Consider the following 23152-nt stretch of genomic DNA (forward strand, 5'->3'; position numbering starts at 1 on the left):
AGTTAACGTATAACTAACGAACAGATTGGAAACCCTTGCGGTCCTGTATTAATTGTGAAAGTTATCTGCTTCTTCCAGTGAACACGAACTAATCGGGACGCGTGCAGACGTGTCATACGTGTGGTCGCACCTTTATCTAACTTAAGGGCGTATATGAAAACATAATACAAAATTATATCTATTTACATTGTTCTTGAGTGTATTTTTTAAGGGTCTCTATTGTTTTCCATAAAGTTTTAAGTTATAATATATTGTTTGTCCGCATTTTCGTTAGCCATAATTTGATTTTTCTCAGAAACGCGTAAGTTTTCAGGATTGCCATAAAACAAACCTAACCTAACCTATCTAGGTATAGGATAACCTAAGGAAATTTCTGAAAAGTTAACGTGTGGTTTCAGAGTTATGACTAATGATTATATGACTATCATTACATTATGACTTTCGATAATTATGCGAAAGAAAGGGATCCGATTTTTTAATGCTACGTCGGTAGCAAACAAGCATACGGCCCGCCTAATGGTAAGCGGTTAGCGTAGCCTATGGACGCCTGCAATTCCAGAGGTTTTACATGCGCGTTGCCGACCCTATCAGACCGGACCCTCATTGAGTTCTGGCAACCTTACTCACCGGTAGGAACACAACACTATGAGTAGGGTTTAGTGTTATTCTGCTGCGGTTTTTTGTAAGGTTGGGCTCTGTTCTAGATCTGGAATGACATCCGCTGTGCTGTGCCCTACTGCACAAAGCGAGATGACATCCACAGTGTCCATACCTCCCCTCTGGTGTAGCAGGTGTCCATGGGCGGCGGAAATCGCTTACCATCAGGTGATCCGTCTGCTCGTTTGCCTCCTGTATCACAAAAAAAGAATAATAGGAATCTTATTTTATATCAGTGCGTTGTTCTAACCTTTACGGTGTAATTGGTGTCGCTTTGTGTGGCAGGGCACAGCCAGTGGATGTCATTCCAGATCTAGAGCAGAGCCCAACTGGGGAAGTACCTCCACCTTACAGAAAACCGCAGCCAAATAACACTAGACCCTACTCATAGTGTTGTGTTCCTGCCGGTAACGTTGGCAGAGCTCAACGAGGGGGGGGCGGTTTTAGGGTCGGCAACGCGCATGTAACTCCTCTGGAGTTGCAGGCGTACATAGGCTACGGAGACTGCTTACCATCAGGCGGGCCGTATGCTTGTTTGCCACCGACGTAATATAAAAAAACCTTTATGTGCAATAACAGAAGAAAAACACAACAGAAATAAGACATAACTTAGGTACCACTGTGGATATGACGTAGACGTGTATGAATGTGCCTCCATGTATGTAATGTTATATGTGTAATATGCCAAAATATATCCACTAATACAAACCAATATTGCGCGTTTGACTTCAATGTTAAACTCACAGATTTATGTTCAAAAAGTCACCAGTAACTCACAAGTCAAAACAAAGTACCTAGGTAGTTACATGAAAAAGAAAAAGGCACGTAAAGGGTAACTTGAGCAAAAAAGTCAAACAGCCAACATTAGAAACTAACCTACGGGCACAATTTTCTAAAGCATGTTGAAGCTTTTTGCTATTTGTTCTGACTCCGGCCTACAAGTTGTGGCGAGTTGTTGCCCTAGTTCATCGTCAATCGTTATTACGAGTATGCGAACTGCTTTACTCACACAAAATGAGGCAACTGGTTTTCTGGCTTTCGTTAAAATGTAGGATATGTTGATTAACGCTATTGTTAGGATGCCTAAAATTTATCTGTAACTGTTTAAATGTTACCTCATATACTTTTATTGAAAGTCACAAGTACCTATCCGTCGTTATGCGCCGCCATACAATCTAAGTTACGTACTATTTTCTTTGTATTAATAATAGTACCTGGGCGACCGAGCTTTGCTCGGTTATAACTATTTATTGTAATATGGTGGTGTATAGGTGATAATCTACATTTATAAACTTAAAAAGTAAAATGTGAACTGACAATTATTATTATTTACAATCGATTTTAACCTTACAGCACTTGTCACAGAGTAACGCCATCTATTGTCATCTATTCTCTTATTACATAGGTCATTTTTTTACTAAATTAAATTTGTCTAAAACAATAAAAATTAAAAAATGATAATATATAAACTTGAACATATAAAAAAAAAAACAAAAGTTAGTCACCGGGCGAGATTCGAACCCGTAACCCTCGTTTAGCAGTCCGCGTCTTAACCCACTGGACCAGGCGGACAGTAGCCGGCAACACGAAATTAGCGACCATATTCTGCGTCGAAAGAAAAACGCATGAAAACTCGAAAACACGCGTTTTCCCAAACATAAGACTAATCTAGATCGACTGTATACCCCCAAAAACCCCCATATACCAAATTTCAGCGAAATCGTTAGAGCCGTTTTCGAGTTCACAGAAATATATTTATATATATATATACAAGAATTGCTCGTTTAAAGGTATAAGATAAGATAATATTACTGACACTTGTAACTGGTGACCAACAGTAGCAAGAGTAAGAGTAGAAAGCAGCCGGCTTCCTCGCACAATATATCAGCATTGCGATACAATGAGGAAATGCCGCCAGCAGCTTCCTTGGTACGGTCAGCTGCAGAGAAAAAGTACCCCCCTGCATATTATTTGATTATTAATGCAAAGTTTCATATTTAAAATGAAAGTGTAACTTTCGATTGTATGGGAGCGGCTTTTTGGCGGTTTCGTGGTAATTGATACTATAGTTATATTCTATTTCTTTCTACTGGCTTAAACTATGCTATTCTATGCTTTTGCTAAATAACATAATAGCATGCCAGTAGATTTAACACAATCATATTCAAAATGGTTGCAAAGCCATCTAACTAATCGGTATCTGGCATATGGCCATCCTTTTTAAATTATTAGGGTTCCGTAGTCAACTAGGAACCCTTATAGTTTCGCCATGTCCGTCTGTCTGTCTGTCCGAGCCTTTGCTCCGTGGTCGTTAGTGCTAGAAAGATAAAATTTGGCAATAAAGCCGACAAAGTCGTACAATAAAAAATAAAAAAAAAATTAAGGGTACCTCCCAGTATGGGGTATCGTTGGAAAGGTATTTCAAAACTAATAGGGGTCTTCAACAAACATTTTTTGATAAAGTGAATATGTTCGTAGATAATTGCTCCGAAAGAAAAAATATATCCCCCCCCCCCCCCCCTCAAACTTTTGAACCATACCTCCAAAAAATATGATAACAGTCGTATTTATTATTTATTTATTTATATTTATTTAAAGTTATTTGGCATTATTCATGTAAATAAGCTAAAATTTCAGATAAAATATGATCTTATTTTACTCATTTTATTTTTATTTAATATGTAATTTGTCTAAAACAATTTCATTGGCTCTATGAGTAAAGCCGTTGACTATTGGCAGTTTTAGAACGAAAGAGTAAAAATTAAAAAGTAAGAGGGAATCCCGCTAATTTTATATTAATATTCATTTATTGCTCTCATGTACGATGCATTATGCCTAGGACTTATTGTTATACTTTACTATATAGTAATCTAAATGTTTTTCGCTATGAGATATTTATCTTCAGACATGCAAAGTCTCCGATTGCAAGTAAGTCTGTTACTTTTATTAGGTACTGATAATGCAAATTTGCCTATTTGTTTAACTCGAGTGAAAAGTACCGTTTCATCCCTTGGTTAACAATCTACTATACTTTAAGCTTCAGTTTAGCTTATTGTGACGGAGGAGTAACTACGGAACCCTATACAGAGCATGGCCCGACATGCTCTTGGCCGTTTTATTATTTGAGTACAGTAATATTTTAGGGGCGGGGATGGGTAAGTTTTCACTTGAATCTGTAACTTACTGTACCTACATGTTATATATAGTAGAATGTTTCGTAGCTATTACTTCTTTTTGCACAGTTTAATACTTCTCTTAGAAAACTCTTATCCTATACGTCTTTAACAAAACACGCAGTGTATACACTTAGCGCAGTGTGAATATGATTAGACAACTTAGCTGCGCACCAAGATTAAAAAAAAAAAAATGTCAAAAGAAAATCACAGTTTCTATAAGCCTCCCAGATCGCGACCAATAAGAAGCGAGCTATTGGCTATTACGATAGTATTCCCGCAGGATGCACCGAACTGAATTTAATTTAACTTGATATACTATTTACCTACTTTATTATATAAGGAATGGTTCGGAAAAAAGTAGCATCACTTTCTCTCTGTTTGAGATCTGTAGATACTATTCAATAAAATTAAATACAATCGTACTTAAAATAAAAGGGCGAATTGAAGTTTTCGCCTTTTATATCACATTTCCCCTAACACTTTTTAAACAGCGTCTTCTGAGAGAATTTATGACGTGTTTCTTGTAAACATAGTTTTTTTTCTTTAAGTTTGATTGTCTTTTGTTACATAAGTATTTAACTTTTTTGATTTGACTTCATTTTGTGTTGGTCTTTGAGGTCACATGGAATTTCCACTTTTGTGTAATTGCCATTTTTATAGAAATTTGTCTCTGAACAATCTCTGTCAGCGGTTAGGTTAGATTGGTTAGAAAGACTTCCTGACTACCCAAGATAAAAACTAGTTAATTGGTATAACTTATACGTAATATGTATGATATTCTTAAAAGCAAAAAACAAGTTCTGAAAATGGAAATTCAATTGTGGCACTGTGAAAAACGGCAAGTGAAGATTGTCAAATTGTTTGTCCAAAAAGTTTCAAAGTACATTGCAATGAGAATGAGAAAACTCAAACGATCCAATATTGTTCAATATTATTATATTTTTATTTAATAGTATTGGATCTACAGATTACTTAAAAAAATAAACCGCTTCGTAATTAGCAAAAAATAGAAAAATATACCATATAGTTAGTATAAGCCAATAACTGTCGGTAATCTAAGTATATCGCTAGAATAAACAGAGATTACATATACATATTCCATTACGTTACACATTATCATAATCATATATACCTATTACAATCAGAATACGCCGCCTAGTTTTTTTTTATCAAGCGAGCTCAAGCCGGTTTGTCGTATTTTGTCGGCTTGTGGCTATTGTTGTCGCACTTAAAATCACTACTCTGAGTCAATACTCATAACAACCAACAATTTGCTAGATCAAATTACAAATACCGTTCTATCCAAATACTAATTGGTTTCACGATTTCATGAAGTTCGCTCGATTGAAAATAAAATCGAAAATGTCACAAATTGGCTAGGAGCCTTGCTTTAATTGCCGAGAAGATTTCAAATATTTATGTTTCATATCAATTTAAGTAATAGTGATGTATGGATTTATCACTGGCTGGTAGTACTACCCAAAGAGAATATATTCTCGTTAGGGGTACTACCTATTTGCCACATATGTGTGATATTATTGTATTTAAAATATTATTTTTTTCATACACTTGCTCGTAAACGGTGTAATTGTATTCCAGCATACTAACATGGAACGAGCTATATTATGCCCACGGGCGATAATAGATTTTTTAAAATTTCATTATGGCTATGGAAATATTTTTTTTATTATGTCACTAATTGATACGAACCAAGCAGATATAAACAAGTTTTGCTTTAAAATTTTAACTTTTATAATTTAATATTTCCGTTTACGTTTAAAAAAACAAACCTCGGCTCGTACCAATGAGTTTTTCGGAACTTATGTACGAAATATCATTCGATATTTACCAGTCGCTTTTCGGTGAAGGAAAAGATCGTGAGGAAACCGGACTAATCCCAACAAGGCCTAGTTTACCTTCTGGCTTGGAAGGTCAGATGGCAGTCGCTTTCGTAAAAACTAGTGCCTACGCCAAATCTTGGGATTAGTTGTCAAGCGGACCCCAGGCTCCCATGAGCCGTGGCAAAATGCCGGAACAACGCGAGGAAGAAAAAAAATTTCTTTACACAGTTTTCAATCGTGGCTGAATGCCGGATGGATCTGTGCCTTCGATGCCGACTCTGTCAAAAATGACAATATGGCGGACGAATATTTGAACTGTCACCATATTTAAGAATTATTTCTCTTATAAATTTAATGATCGGACAACGGTAGCATTTTTCCGACGAAAGTATTACATGGATATGATTTGATTATATTTTGTACAGAATTTATATACCTATTACTTTTTTATCGACTTTTATTATCGAGGATTTAACATTTCTTTTATGATTATGAAGTACAGGCTACTTATAAATTATCTATCGAACGAATGTGTCTACGTCAACCTTAGTATTGCACTTGTTTCATTGACGTTACAATCATTATTTTATCATCAATTGAACACGTACAACGGAATAACTGAATTGTTTATTTCATTAGGTGGGTGAATCAACTTTTTTTGTTTTGTTATCCTGTCCCGTTGTCCAAGGGACAACAGTGGCACAGTTTGTTTGAAGAGACGTTGTATGCCGTTCTATTAACATGCTTAGTAGGGGACCCATTATGGACATTGGTTATAACGACCACAAAAACGCAAGTTTAATACATTGAAGTACCATAAAATCAGTATTTTAATGAACTTTTGTCCCCTGGACAACTAATCGTAACCATGGCAACGAGTGACGCTAAAAAGTTGATTCTCCCACGTATATATCGCTATATTGTTTGGTGTAATGTAAAATATGCCTACAGAATTTAGGTACCATTCGTAAATGGTTACAAGATCAACCGGAAAGGTTTAATGTTATGTACAAAATGTGAAATAACTGATAACAACGAAATATCTGTTTATAATTCTGCACCTCTCACATCTGTTGATGTCGAATGGTCGTTCTCTTTATATAAATAGATCCTCCTAGAAGCATGGAAAAATTATGATAATTTACTATAATAAGATTTTTTGATGAACATAAGCTTATCCATATTAGTCATTACGTTTGACGTCAAAATGACATAAAATGCAACCGGTGTCCGATCATTACAGTTATAATTTAGTTTTTTACTCACAAGTGTGATGAAAATCATTGTGTTTGCCACGGGCGGTACAAGAATTACGAACTCGTGTTAATTAAGTCCTGGCCTTCGGCTTCGGGCTCAATTAACACATGGTCGTAAATTCTTGTATACCGTCCTTAATACACAATGTACCTACTATCATTATCCATCTAGGATAACTTTACCCTTGTCACAGTTTAAGCGGATTATTGATCTGTCTTGATTTTGACACATTTGGGAATTTACACAAACATTTACTTAAGTATACAAGGAGCAGATCCAATTATTTGACGTTAGTGATTTGTTGTATACTAAGTGGATAAAATATTGTTCTAATTTCTGAAATAACTTATAATATTTTTAAATAAAATTATTATTCCCGCACAAAATCGGCTAATTGATATTAGCATTTACGTGTAAATAAAGATATATTAAGATAATATCTATCTTACTTATAGTTAATGGGGCGCATAAGACCGGCCTCTTTAACCTCCCAAGGGATCCGATCGCACAATAGCACCATAATGAAGTGGACCTCGGCAACGAAATACTCGGAGAATTCCGATACACTGCAGTACACCAATAATGATACATCTCAATTTGCAAGAGGAGACAGCGTCGGCCCTCTGGCCCTCGGACGTAATTGCGAGGGCGTAAGGTCTCATGAGAGTTTTTAATCCGACCCCTAACTTTCAGAGTCACATTAATAAGGAAATAACACCGAATTACCGGGCGCTATTCGTTCTAAAAGTTAGATTGAATAAAAGGTTGTTTTCGTATATTATCACGAAAACTTTATGATTTAATTAAAATTGTTTTTGCCTTGTTCTCTTTTGTTTGATTGCGTGGTCGTATTTTTTTGTTTAGTTGTTGATACTTTTAAGTTTTCGATGATCCATGGAGCTATTTAATTTTGTACTGAAACTTACTTTTGACACTGACATATCTAATCCATATGGTATCTTTAGCAAATGTTTGACATATCTTAAAGTTCGGATCGGGCAGTATACCTCCACCGTCCTTCTGTCAGCGGTATCTTAAGAATCAAAAATTAAGTATACAATATATTTAAAAAAAACGTACATACAACAACACGTTTTCAGTGTCTATCAGGACTTGTCGGTCGGTGAGACATCTCATAACCCCTATTTTAACTTAACTCGTCAAATTAGGTGTAACAATAAAAAAATATATTGCATTAAAAAAACGTGAGATGGTACCAAATATATTTTTTTAAATGTATATTAATTGTGGTGTTTTGAAATCTTCAAGTCCAAAGTTGAATAAAATTGGCAGCAGTAGTGAACAGTCAGCATCAAAGTAGTGGATCAAATAACGTTTCATAAGTATCTACCATTCTGTAACGGCTTAACTTTAATATGGAACAACTAAGACTGTAAAAGATATATTTTTGAACGCGAATTTTTGAAAATTATCTACATTTGGAAAAGTTATACGGAATATCAGATCCTTTTGTCGCGTTGTTTCATCCGCTACTTTTGATGCTGACTGTACATACTAATAAAGTCTGTAAAATAATTATGTTTGACTATAACTATAACTTTATGCCACTTTGATTTGTAAACGACTGAATATCTTTGTCTAAATATTGAATTTTGTGAAATTTATAACATATTTTTGGTTAAACGTATTTTTCTATCCTCGTATGTATGTTACGAGTATATAAAATATTCAGCTACAACATTACTTAGAGATAATGTTAATTTTAAGAAATTCCCCTATGCCATACGATTCACTGCCCAAACTGTCACTTACGATTAATACCAAGACTTACAAGGGCTTATGAAACAGACATAATCGGATTGAGTCAGCAAAACTAAATTCTTCGAGGGGGCATCATCCTGCCAAAGATAATTTAATATCATACTTGATGTGTTTCGGGATTTTGTGTGATGGAGCGGAATAAGAGTTTTTATCTGCACCCTACGTCTTTTCGTTTAATAGAAACTCGTTATACTGATTGGAATGAAATTGAGTTAGTATCTAGTTCGTGTCATCCACGATGACGCCCAGATTTGTCAAATCTATCCTTAAATAACATGACATTACAAGTCAAGGCACGCGTCTTCCTGAATGACACGACCTATTAGTCGATGATGATAGTAGTTATATAGATTAATTTTGGTTTCTTATTGAAGACTGGCACCAGCCCGCGTAGCCAACGAACCTATCGTTCACGCTCCGTGGCGAACGAAACGCAACTGTCACAGTCGCACTAATAAAGAAGAGTGATAAAGAGAGATGACTACGTTATGCTACGAAGCGTTAACGATTGTAACGTTGGCTACGCGGCCAGGAGTTGTTTTTTTTTTGTACACATTATTTATATTTAGAATACGGTTTTGGCAATATGAGTATAAGTAAGCTGAAATATTAAAAAGGTAGGTATATGAGAAGTTAAACTTATTGAGAAAGGTTATTAAAATTATTTTAATCTGCCATAAACTTTTCCGCTTCTAAGCCCATAACAGTTTTGGTTGCAGAACGCCGCCAGCGTAATGGGCACCATGCCGCAGGTAGATCCGCTGGATTGGGTGTTCTTTTCATGATTACGTTTTATTGTGTTAATTTTAATTTATTTGTAGTTTTAGCTTTTTTAAGTTATTTTATATTTATATTATTTACGCTAACTTAAATTTGGTTGCTTGTAAGATATGAATGACGAGGAGTTCATTTTGTGGTATAAACAAAAAGAGGCCTTCAGCCTGATTCGAACTTTAACCCTTTGAACACCAAGAACCCCTAAACGTTACTAGTCATGCCCAACGACAAGGACAACTATATAGATGTCATGACGTACGCTGTCAAAGTAACATTCACACTTTCGAGTAAGGTTTACATTAGCTCGCTTGCGCTCGGGACCTTGGCGTTTGAGTGAAGTTTGTGTTTATGACATAAAGCGTTCAAAGGGTTAAGATAGGTACATCAATTATTAGGCCTAGATACGATATGGATTGGATATGTCAGTGTCAATAGTGACGTATTTGTTTGAAGAAACGTCACTTTTTCACTATTTAGATCTAATATTCGACGTATCTTAAAGTTTGAATCGGGCCGCTTATACTAAGAAGAAGCCAAGTTGGTATGATGTACAGTCAGCATCAATAGTAGTGGATAAAACAACGCGTCTAAAGTATCTGACAATTCTGACATCCCAGATAACTTTTCTAAATATGGATAAATTTCTAAAATTCACATTCAAAAATATATCTTTTACAGTCTTAGTTGTTCTATATTAAATACATCACTTTTTGTTAAGCTGTTACAGAATGGTAGATACTTATGAAGCGTTATTTGATCCGTTATGTTTGATGCTGACGGTACTTATACCCATATGAGGTGCATGCAGTAGGAAAGCATAAAATCGAGATCTAATTTATACAATTAGGCAGAATACGCCTGCAAGATTACTTCACCGAATATGAAACAATAAAACCAAATTATTGTATCGAACGGGACCAATTTGTGCAGCGCTCTAATTTACAGCTGATATTAAAACCGCGAACATTTCACACATGTCCTATCATAAATTTTGCAAGCTCGGTGTACATTATGTTACAAAATTAGAACAAAGACCCGCTTTATTTAGGATTATTTGGAATTGTAATATATCTGGTTAAAATTTAAAACATGCTCTATAGGATATAGTATGTTATTTTATATTTAAATATAATAATAAATAAATAAATAAATAAATATTATAGGACATTATTACACAAATTGACTAAGTCCCACAGTAAGCTCAATAAGGCTTGTGTTGAGGGTACTTAGACAACGATATATATAATATATAAATATTTATAAATACTTAAATACATAGAAAACACCCATGACTCAGGAACAAATATCCATGCACATCACACGAATAAATGCCTTTACCAGGATTTGAACCCGGGACCATCAGCTTCGTAGGCAGGGTCACTACCCACTAGGCCAAACCGGTCGTCAATACCGGTCGTCATATAAACATACATACATTTGAATTATTGAAATAGCATGTCATTTTGAATCTAACAATAATTATTTTTATACCTAACTGATATATAAAGGGAATAAAAACACATTATTTTATAAAAATCTGTATTACAAATATTAATATTAAATAAATTAAAAAAAAAACTATTTACATATACGCTCACAGAGTTACCGCATTGAATCGCGAAAGACATCCTCTGCGCCAAGAATGACCCGGAGAAGGGATCAAATTTCCTTTCGCAGAAAAGATTTCCCAGCTCTCTAAGAAAAGTCTAACTGCCTTATTTATAAAAATTGGCGTACCTGTGTTAAATTTTGTCTATAAAAAAATTAAAAACAAAATTTCATCTCATACAAAAAACTCCACTCTGTCACATGTTTTGGGGACAAGAAACAAGACAACGAAAAGAATTTTGGGCCAGTTATCTCTTCCTATCACTTTTCCATATTAGTGCGACAGGGACAGTTGCGTTTCGTTCGCTACGGAGCGTTAACGATTGGCATCTTGTCTACGTACGCAATCGAAACTGTCACTCTAATTGCGCCTTCATTGGAGTGAAACAGAAAAATCCCCGCAATTCGCGAATTTCGGTTTTTGAAGTAGGCCCTCAGAGGTATACGTGTTTTTCCTGCTTCCTCAGATCCGTCACCTCAGAATAGCAGCTGCTCTTGGCTGTTGCTACGTTGCCAAAAATGTGCGGTGCAGTGAAAATGCTCGCGAATGTAACTTCCAAAATCAGGCATTTTCCTTTCTACCGAAGCATCAAGACAGAACCCAGAACCAGGTCTCATAATACCATCTGACCGGCTAAAGCCTGGGAGCTCAAGAATAGGACGCTATTGAATAAATCAATTCTTTATCAGCTATTTTAAATGCAGAGCTTTGGGCTAGAAACTATTTCAACGCAATTTATTTCCATTGAGACAATATTGACACGACTGAGCTCACAATTGACAGTGATTGATTTAAACCTAATTTAAAGTTAGTGTTCGACGCAGAAGCCTAACTGCTTGGGCACAAATAAGCGATTAAGATAATATTAAATAGAAACAGGTCATTTTTTATGCAATAAGGGCCAAATCAAAAATTCAACATGACCAATTTTCAAGTTCAAAATTTATGTATGTAGGTACCTACTTACATACTAATTAGGTCACATGCATTCAAATATGTAGGTATAATTTATGTTTATGTAGTTACTTGTAGTTAAAGAAAATATTTTAATCATGCTCTTAAGGACTCCGTCTCTGGTCGTATGAAAATTTTACATGTATGACAAATTTGTTTAATTACTCATCTAAAAATACTTTTTTCATCATCACCTTATGCCAGATAATGGAGTGGAATTATATACATTGTTATTGTTTAATTTATGGGTAGCCATAAGATTAATTATTATTGCGGCTTGCAGGCTAAATACTTACTCGTTTGGGATGAAAATGAAAATTCTGAAAATATTATATAAAATAGTATATTTTATTAAGTACTTAAAAAGGTACGTATGTATTTGCTTGAATATAACTGTTGTCTAGAGAAGAATAAGAATAAAATATAGATCATGAAGTAATCCATGTCTAATGCTATTAAGTTCGCCTTTTGTACAATGTATTTTATTTTGTGTTACGTTCATATTATGAGAAACTAACGAAATCATAATAACAGTTATAGCATGCGATTCAGATTCAAATTGTTAATCTCAGCCTGCCCGGGGGACTGAAGCTGCCAAACTTCGTACGCATATTTGTACATCAGTAAGGGGTTATAAGTCGGTGCTAATTTCGGTACGAATAAGCCTTGTAATGGGCTGTTCACGCTCTCACATGATGGATCGGCCGCGTGATGGTTTTGATATCGACCTAGTTTAGGCCGCAGTGTTTTCAATTTGAATTTTATATTTTAGGACTAATTTATGTACGCCATTCAAACTGACGCTAATTGAGTAACCGTTGTAATTGAGTAATTCTCCTATTTCATTTATTAACAACGGTTTAACATTTCATTTGGTATTTCAATCCACGGCCAACTGTGAATTGGACTCACTCTCCGACCGTTTTGTATCATAACTAGTTTTTATAACTATTGTTTTCAACTTACACGTTTTCAACTTTTTAATATTATAGTTTTAAGGTAACATATTTTTCTTCATGTCTACTCTAAATATAATATTTCACTCAAATACAATGAGCTTGGAGAGCGTGAGTTTCGTAGCTGAGGTTTTTATGTTTGATTATAATAAATGCAATACACCATATACAAAAAATAACATTTAGTTTTGTGTAGTTTTAATAAATATACCTCAATTAAAGCCTAAACCTAGCGAAAATCTCAATTATTTAGCTAAGCAACATACAGATCAATCGCCCCTATGTACTCAATCGATTCGGTTAATATATCTACGGTAATGGAACCGATGCTAGTTCTTAGTTGAAAGCTTTTTGCAAACTAGAAAGAGATTCTTCTCGTAGCCTGATTTAAATTGACTAATCAGATTACGCCGTCAATAGATTCCACTTTTTGTGATCAATTTATTGCAATTGTGATAAAGACTACAGGCATATAAAAAAGTAAAATCAAGTAAGGTAAACGAACTAGTGCCCATGACACCCTCCTCTATAGACAATGAGGAATGATTTAAGTTTTAAGGTGAAATGTGACAGCACTCGGACGTTTACAGACCTTACAGGTATCAAAATGTCAGTTGGCAATGTTACTATCTTTTACCTGTTCGTGAGTATGAAATTCTGGTCGATTGTTTTGAGGGACTAGCGTCTCTTGACCGTCGGCGTCTAGTCAGTATTATGGAAAATGAGCTGCGCAGTGCGCCAACGTTGCGTCGAGCAGCAGCCATAGAGTTGACTAGACGCCGACGCTCGGGAGAAACTAGTATAGGGTGGCTCTAGGACGCTTGAAATAATTTTGTCGCTACATGTCCAAACCTAGCGTTATTTGAATAAGATATCTATCCAATTTATAAATTATTTCAAATAATTTAGTACCTAGATGTTTTTTTAAATTATTTTTATCATTTATTTTAACTACCTATTTAAATTAATAACAAAATGAATTTTAATACGTAGATAACGTTTATTTATTAATCTTAATACAGTGAAGTTGTCTCTTATCTTTAAACGTCATCCTTCGAACGTGCCCGATCATACGTAACTGCACTTCAACGAAACTGCTCGTACACGTACCAATATTATTCCCAGTCCCAAATATCGTTGCAATATTATTATGCATGCGCCTTTCAACCCAGCTCAGGTGACCCGTCGTCTGATAATGTAAATTAAACCGTGTTTTGCAGAACAAAAGGTTCATTCTCATTCAGCAGCTCACCCGTCAACTCTTATTAAGTTTGCCTGTAAGCTTCTTATCAGACTGTGTATGGTAAAGATAAAGCGAACCACGGATGGCCCCTGTCTACTGGAAATATGCATTGTGTACAGTCACGTTCGGTCCGCATTATGTCCCTGTTTATCGTTAAATTTAAAGAGAGATAGTATTATATACAACAAAGTGGAGAGTGAGATTTATTTATTACTAATGACATTTATTTATTTATTGAATCAAGTTATAACATTAACATTACAGCTTACGCCAAAGCGTTACGTAGATTCATTACTTAAAAACTACTTATTTATTAATTAAAAACTAACTTACATCTACGAATATCTGTCGTGCATCCTTTCAAGCATTCCCTTCCACTCAGATATTAGCCTTCCTATCCCTGTTGCAAACAGATCACACTCTGGTAGGGCCGTGAGTAAGGAGTTAGCGAGCGCAGTTGCACGCAATACGGGGGAGTGCAGGCGCAGACGAGTACGCGTGCGCACTATGGCCAGTAGGGGCGGTCGCCTCCGTCTACTACAGTACGCATCAGGTACAGAAAGTTTTAGAAACCTTTCTAGGAGGCCAACACTATCTATCTTACCCCTCAAAACCTTAACTATAAAGCATGCTATGAGATCTTATGTTTTGGTAAATAGATTTCAAGACGTAATATACCTACCTAATTAAATAAGACGGAATTAAAAAGTGTAGCAACTTGAACCTTCATTGGTCAATAGGGCATGATTGACTCCTTTTATAGTATACGGGGGTTGCTGAGGGATGAAGAAACGGAACACAGCGTTGTTCATACGGCGGTTATTCCAGAACTGATTTTTACATAATTACCCACATGTTATTTTCATACAGTACTTAAGTCTACCCTAAGTACATATATCACACCTTTACTATATGAAAGGCCGTATAATTTTTCACCACATCATCTCTCTATTTAAAAACTGATGAGAAATTGGAATTTTGTCCACAAGAGTGCCAAAGTAATTTGATGTAAATTTTGAATTGTTTCATCATTTTGGTTAGTAAATTTGACTTTTAACTGATGATTTTGAATGATAAATATTTCTGTAATGGCCTTCATTTGGATTAGATTTATAATGTTTTAGTATTTTTAGGTAAGTGTTATTGACCGCTAATGTCACTACTTGGCTTGGCACCGACTTCAAATATATCCGTTGCTAGAGCATATAAAAGGGATAATTTTTCATTTAATTATTTTTTTGAAGTCGGTTTTTTTAAACTTTTTTGGTTTTAAGGCATAAATGTCTGGTCATACGCTCATGTAACTAAAACGTTTCGCGCTTTAGTTATGTTTTAAGTTTTAAGGCATCGACCTGAATCCGTCATGTTTTTCGGAGTTCCCTCAATTCTTCATGGACCTTAAAAAATGTTCTAAAAAAACTTTATCGCTTAACAAACAAAAAAATCGCTAAATGTGAAATTCGCGTCGTTGACTTAATGGAGTTCTCTCAATTCCTAATTTTAATACGAAACAATAAATTATATACAAATTAGTTCTGAAATGTCAGAGTTCTGAAGTAACAATACAAAAAAATTACGGTCGAATTAGTAATGTCCTCCTGTTTTTGAAGTCAAGTCGGTTAAAAAAGGTATTCCACCATTTTATAAATTTTCTCTTTGTCATCAAAATTGTAGAAGTAAAAACAAAATAATTTAATTGAGATTTAACTTAATCTGGCGCAAAAAATATTACTAAAACAGTGTCTTAAATTTCAACGCCAGACAGTGTTTCATTATTTTTAATTTAGGTTTGGGTAATTGACGAGTAAATTTAATGAATTCTTATGAAAAAATAATAAACAAGGTAAAAAAATAAATGTTTCAATTGAGATGAAATTAAGATCTGCTTTACAAAATATTGCTAAGATAAACATTAATTACAACGACGGTCATTGTCTCATTATTTTTCTTTCGTTTTAGTTTATTGACAATTTGTATTAGTACCTACTAAATAAAGTAAAAACATGTTATTTATTTGTGTATAAAAATAAGTAATTGTACTTTACAATGCTCTGATCAATCATCATCGTCCTCCTAGCGTTATCCCGGCATTTTACCACTGCTCACTTGGGAGTTTGTTACGGGCCACATATTATCATGAATAATGACATTACTTTTAAGAAATGATAGTGTAGGGATTGGAATGAAGGAATGATGGCAAGTAATGTAATCCAATCGGCGAACTAACTCCAAACATTGACTCAAAACCCCAAACAAAGACACTCATTTTTACGAAAGCGACTACCGTCGGCTTGTATGGACATCGTTCGGTTTTCTTACGATGTTTTCCTTCACTGAATAGCCATTGGCAAATATAAAATGATATTTCGTAGGTACATAAGTTTCTAGAAACTCATTGGTACAGTCAGCTTCAAAAGTAGCGTATCAGACTACGTCTCAAAAGATACCTTTTTAATAACTTCACAAAAAGATATATGTCTCAATATGAAGATACTAGATTTTGACAAATATAGGTACTTTTGAACGGGAACTGTAGAAATATATCTCTATTTGGAAATGTCTTTTGGGGCGTGGTTTCATCCGCTATTATTGGATGCTGGCTGTACCTACTAACCAAAGTTTGAACCCGCGTCCTTCGGTTTGAAATTCGCAAGGCTTATCGCTGCGTCAAAGAGCCTGGAGGCGTATTCTGATTGTAATAACTCACCCGGAATTTGATCTGAATTTGACATTTTTTCAAGAAAAAACATAACTTTAGACACTAACAGATCATGTCCATATCAAATCCAGATCAAATTCCGAATGACTTGTCGTGTCTTTTTTAAAAACACCTGCAGCAGGTATACTGTTACGTTAATACAACAAAAGGCTCTCTGGTACTTTCGAGGTTTACTGTACCTGTCCAGCTAGCTGCCCCGAAGCTTAGTGCATGAAATTTGACAGCAACCATCCCTTTCACACCCGGCCCGCCCCATTATACAGTGAAACCTTGATAAATCGAATGTCAGACTCCTGTCTGAGGAGCATTGAGCGGCGCTAGCGTTAATATTTGGTGTGAGCGTGATACATTATGAGTATGAATAAGAGTAATTTATATCAAATCTTAATCTTTGACGGCCTTGTAGTCTAGGTGGCAGTAACCCTGCCTACGAAGCAGAAGCAGCCTCTTAAGCCTGCCTGTGGGTTGCCTGCCCTACAGAAGGCATACAATGCTCTCCGTGTTCAATACAATAATGCATTAAGGGCGCTGCTGCGCTTGCCGAGGTGTTGCAGCGCCTCGGGAATGTTCGCCGAGGCACGTGTGGATTGTTTTCACACCACCTTGCGCAAGAGAGCAACCTCAGCAGCGCAACATGTGCGCGCCAGCGGCAGCGCCCTGCTGGCAGCCGTCGCCGATAGGCTTAACGGTTCATTTATGGGACACTGGTTGTCATTGCATGCACCAGTGTGTCATAACTGGGCTAAATGACGTAGGTACCTGAGTAAGATTTTATAATCCATTACCATTGACATTTATTAATCCTAAGCTTATTCACTTTTAATAATTATTAGTTTTATTGTATTTTAATTTTGCTTTTATTTTAATGTATATAGTAGGTATGCCATTATGTCGTTATGTGTTTGTATCATTGTGTTATGGGCTAGAAGCCTGAAATAAATGATATTTTATTTATTATTTTATTTTTAAGGTGCCCAAAACGTATGCACACCTCTGGGATGGAGCTAACTCGGATTACCCGCATTTAGGACCAAAGTATTAAAATGATTTCAAGCTTGCTGGGAATTAATTACTGAAGACGGTGTTGGCCTACTTCGTCAACAGCTACGGTTAGCGGTTGTCGTAACTGATATGCTGGCTATTGCAAAATGAACGGGCGTCTGCACTTTAAAATTTACACTTGATACACTGGATAAGATCACTCAGGTTTCGTTAAAATTATGTACGTACAAAATTCTAGGAAGTTTAAAATCTTTTAAAACCAATCCACTTCTCTTCTCTATTTTCGAACCCCATAATTGATGATCAAACGAACTTCTTGAAGTGAAGTTCGATCGATATTATATGAGTCACTTCATTTGAAGATATAATTTTATATTAACCATGTAGTTTCCCTATTGTACAGATAGCATCGCACACATTTAAGAGTAACTATTTTGATTAAAACTGTGAAAACCAATTTCCGCCTGTTATGTTTAAGCAATGAAACACCGATTTGGACTGACATTACATTTATTAGGCGAATATGTCGGTACTTGTAGCTTTCCGAGCTACCTACAAATCTACCATACATAACATTGTCCTCCTCTAAATTAACCAAAACGTTTCTTAAAATATTACAATAATGGTTCATCATAGATGAGACATGACTTATATTACTTATAAGATAGCTGTTATTGTTGTTGTAATTGTTAGTTAAGTGTCACATGAGTATTTATAGCATTATGGAAATAGTCTACATTATGAAATAAAGGGCATATTTATTACGTCACAGGTCTAATAAGCATGTTTGTGACTAACTATTAACAATTAAATCAGACAAATATAAAAATGTACTAACTTTAAAATCTACAAACAATATGGTTTTTATTAGTATACACATATTATAAGGCGTAATGGCAAAGGGACGAATAATTTCGACTAATAACCTACATTTGTTTAAATCTTTCTAAACAACGGACAGCAGCTTTCCGGCGCGAACGTTCGTCACGTTTTGTCGGAGTCCCCGGGGGCGTGCCATACTCATCCTCGCCTCCGCCTTCCCCGTCGTTTTGATCCGTATCGTCAGCGGGCAACCCCGTGGCATCCGGAATGTCTACTTGGACCTTGTCCGCTGGCTGATCGGAGACGGGTGATATATTAGGTGCTTTAGCGTCAATGTCACTGAGCGTAAATCTCGACTTTCTGAAATGTAGTTGATCTACGTGTCGTTTATGTGTGCGGCCGTCACTCGTTCGCACTACATAAGATACGGGTCCTTCTCGCGCGAGCACCAGGCCCTCGGCCCACTTGTGCGCTCCGCGCGCGTAGTCTCGCACCAGAACCTCGGCCCCCTGCTCTGCCTGGCGCGGCGCGTGGCGCTCGCTGCGCCGCTCGCTGGCCCGCTGCGCGGTGCGCACCACGTCCGCAGTGTCGGGCCGCAGCAGGTCGAGGCGACCGCGTAGCCGCCGCCCTAGAAGCGCCACAGCCGGTTCTTTCTTAGTAGTACTGTGTTCCGTATTTCTGTACATGAACAGAAACCTACTGAGAGCCGCGACATCCTTCTCGTTCTCGATAACGGCTTTTTTTAACACTCGCTTAATGGTACGTACCGCATTTTCGGCCGCGCCATTGCTGGCCGGATGATAAGGAGCTACTAAGGTGTGTCGAATTCCGTTTCGTCTAAGATAAGAGCCGAATTCGGCCGATGAAAACGGTGGCCCGTTGTCGGTGACCAATTGTTTCGGCAGGCCAAAGCGTGCAAATAGTGTTCGTAAACAATCAATTACCATAGAAGCAGATCCCGTTTTAATTTTTTCGACCTCTATCCATTTAGAGTGAGCGTCGATTATAACTAAATAATAAACATTATTAAAAGGCCCCAGAAAATCTAAGTTTAATCTCGCCCAGGGTTCCTCTGGCCACGGCCACGAGTGCAGCGGCACGGGTGCCGGCGCAGGGCGCTGCGCGCGGCACGCGGCGCACTGCTCCGCCACCCGCTCGATGTCCGCGTCCAGTGTGTCCCACCAAACGTAATTCCGCGCGATCTGTTTCATCTTTACAATACCGGGGTGGCCACCGTGTAATTCGTTCAAAACCGCAACTCGTAAAGATTTTGGAATAACCACTCGATATCCCCATATTAAACAACCCTGGTCTATATTAAGAGATTCTTTTCGATTAAAATAAGGCTTTTCTGACTCACTGCTATTATTTGGCCATCCGAACATAACGTACCCGTAAATTTTGCTCAGAACGGGGTCTTTCGCCAACTCACTTTTAACCTCCTTAAAACTAAGTGGAAAATCCCCTTCTACAAAATTTAAATAGCTACATCCCTCGTCTTTTATACTCGGCCTATTCTGACTAACTAAAGGAAGACGAGAAAGAGCGTCCGCATAACAGTTCCGCTCTGATCGGATAAATTCAATATTAAAATCATACGCGGCTAACTTTACCGCGTAACGCTGCAAACGGCTTGCCGCAGTCACCGGTAGCCCTTTGTTTTTACCAAATATGTAGCTGAGTGCCCTGTGGTCCGTCCGCAACGTGAATTTCCGCCCGTACACATACTGGTGATGTTTAGTGACACCAAACACGATCGCCAGCGCCTCCTTGTCGATTTGCGAGTAGTTGCACTCGGCGGCGTTCAGCGTGCGCGAAGCGCAGCACAGAGGTCGCTCCACGCCGTCCGCGCCCCGTTGAGTCAAGGCCGCGCCCAGGCCGTAAGGGCTGCTGTCCACCGAAAGAATTAGCGGCAGTGATGGATTATAGTGTGCTAACACTGGAGCACTGCTTAACACTTTTTTAATTTTTTTAAAGGCATCATCACATGATTCGTCCCAATTCCATTTTACATTTTTCTTTAAAAGACTGTACATTGGTTTTAAAATATCGCTCATATTAGCACAGAATTTTGCATAAAAATTAACAAGCCCCATAAAACTTTTAAGTTGTGTTAAATTTGAGGGGGCCGGGGCATTAACAATAGCAGCAATTTTTCGTTCATCCGTATGCAAACCATACTTATCAATTCTATAGCCCAGGTAGTTTACACTGTCTTTAAAAAATTGACACTTAGCAAAATTAATTCGTAAGCCGTTCTCTTTTAATCTCTGTAAAACGGCTCTTAAGTTAGACATATGCGTTGCCTTGTCTTTCCCCGTTACACAAATATCGTCGGCGAACACGGCCGTCGACGGCAAACCACTCAACGTCTCCTCCATGATCTTTTGAAAGTTTTCGGGAATACACTTTATTCCAAACGGGACGCGTTTGTATACAAATGTACCGACGTGAGTGGTTATGGCCGTCATCGGCTGTGACTCCTTCTCCAGAACACATTGCTGAAAGGCGTTAGACAGGTCCAGTTTGGTATACTGTTCGCCTCCGCCCAAAAGAGCAAACAGGTCCTCGATCCGCGGCAGCGGGTAATGAAAATCTTTTAACCGCGGATTTATTGTTATTTTATAGTCGCCACAGATACGTATGGTGCCATTTGCTTTTACTACAGGCACTATAGGGGTCCCATATTCTGATCTGTCGACTTTATAAATAACCCCCTCCCGCTGTAAGCGATCGAGCTCCCGTTCCACGCGCTCGCGAAGCGCCAACGGTAACGCCCGCGCCTTAACAAAAACTGGCGTGTCGTCCTTGAGACGGAGCTGCAGTCGCGACTTGAACGTGCCTAACCCCCCAGCGAAAACTTCTGGAAACTCTTGCTTAAGAGATTCTGCCATAGAGTCCTCACCTTGAAAATTGATACAATCGGTAACCCTTAACTTTAATCGTCTAATCCAAGTACGGCCCATCAAAGGAGGACCGCCGTTTTCGATTACATATAACTTCAGTCTATCTACATTGTTACCGTATCCTACTTCAACATCCAAATATCCTACTGTCTTGATAGGATCTCCGATGTATGACCTAAAACGTAACATTTTATTTTGTAAGGGCAAATGGGAAAAACATCTATCATAATAGTCTTTAGATATAGCCGAAATTCTGCTACCCGTGTCGACTTCAAATTTGCACCGTATTTTCTGCATAGTAAGCGTAACGTAAAAGGGGCCGTCCCCAATGTCCACATCACTGTCAATTTTATAAAAATGGCAATTACTATCATCCGAATCAGAATCGTTTAAAAAGTACTGACCTTTTGTTGACTTTTTAGATACCTCCTTTCTGCACATCACTTTCAAATGGCCTTTTTCACCGCACGCGTCGCATGAAAATTGTTTGTACCGACATCTGCCCTCCGCGTGACCGGTCTTGCCGCAGCGCGCACACGGCGCCCGCGGCGCGGCCGTCGCCGCCGCCGCCGGGCCCGCGCCCCGCCGCCGCGCCGCTCCCACGCGATGCAGACCGTCGTTCGGCGGCGCCGACGCCGACGCCGACGCTGACGCGCCCGCCGGAGCGCCCACCGCCGCGTGCTTCTCTGCCGCCTCTAGAGCCAGGGCAAGTTCTACGGCGCGCTTGTAGTCGATGGCCCGCACGGCAAATAGCCTCGACCTCATCTCTTCGCTCAGCAGCCCCGACACGAATTGATCGCGAAGGTTGACCTCGAGACCCGTCCCGAAGTTACACGTTTTGGCCAGATGTTTTAAATTCTGTAGGTATTCGCGTATACTTTCACCGAGTAGCTGCTTTCTTTGACGGAAGATGTGTCGTTCCGCTATTTCCGATCTCTCGGGTTCCAAATGCTCCCTTACTAGCTTGACTAAGTCGTCGAATGTTTGGTCCTCGGGTTTAGAGGGTGCACACAAATCACACATAAGCTCATAACACTCCGCACCGACTAAAGTTACTAGTGACGCCACGTGTAAATTGTCGTCGATCGCGTTTAACGTGATGAATTGTTTAACCCGACGCACATAAGCATCCCAGTCTGACCCGACACGAAAACACTCCACACTTCCGAGAGGCATTGTACACAAGCTATTACACACTAAAAATCGTTACTAAATGGGTTTTAAACACCAAAATACCGATCCCGTCGCCAGTGTTATGTTTAAGCAATGAAACACCGATTTGGACTGACATTACATTTATTAGGCGAATATGTCGGTACTTGTAGCTTTCCGAGCTACCTACAAATCTACCATACATAACACCGCCCACTTCCGCTTACTGGTTACCTGCGTGCGGCGACCGCTGCGCTCTTCATTATTTTTAGAGAAGGCAGGAACCAAAACTTATATCA

General features: G+C 37.8%; 1 protein-coding gene across 1 annotated transcript; it reads right to left on the minus strand.

Annotated features, from left to right (window-relative positions):
- Window positions 1–18899: 18899 nt before the first annotated feature.
- LOC133524562 (uncharacterized protein K02A2.6-like) lies at window positions 18900–22877 on the minus strand. Its single transcript, XM_061860646.1, has one exon. It carries the CDS (start codon window positions 22875–22877, stop codon window positions 18900–18902), a length of 3978 nt encoding a protein of 1325 aa, XP_061716630.1.
- Between the last annotated feature and the right edge of the window lie 275 nt (window positions 22878–23152).

This window comes from Cydia pomonella, chromosome 13, assembly GCF_033807575.1.
Source record: "Cydia pomonella isolate Wapato2018A chromosome 13, ilCydPomo1, whole genome shotgun sequence".
In the NCBI taxonomy this organism is placed as follows: Eukaryota; Metazoa; Arthropoda; class Insecta; order Lepidoptera; family Tortricidae; genus Cydia; species Cydia pomonella.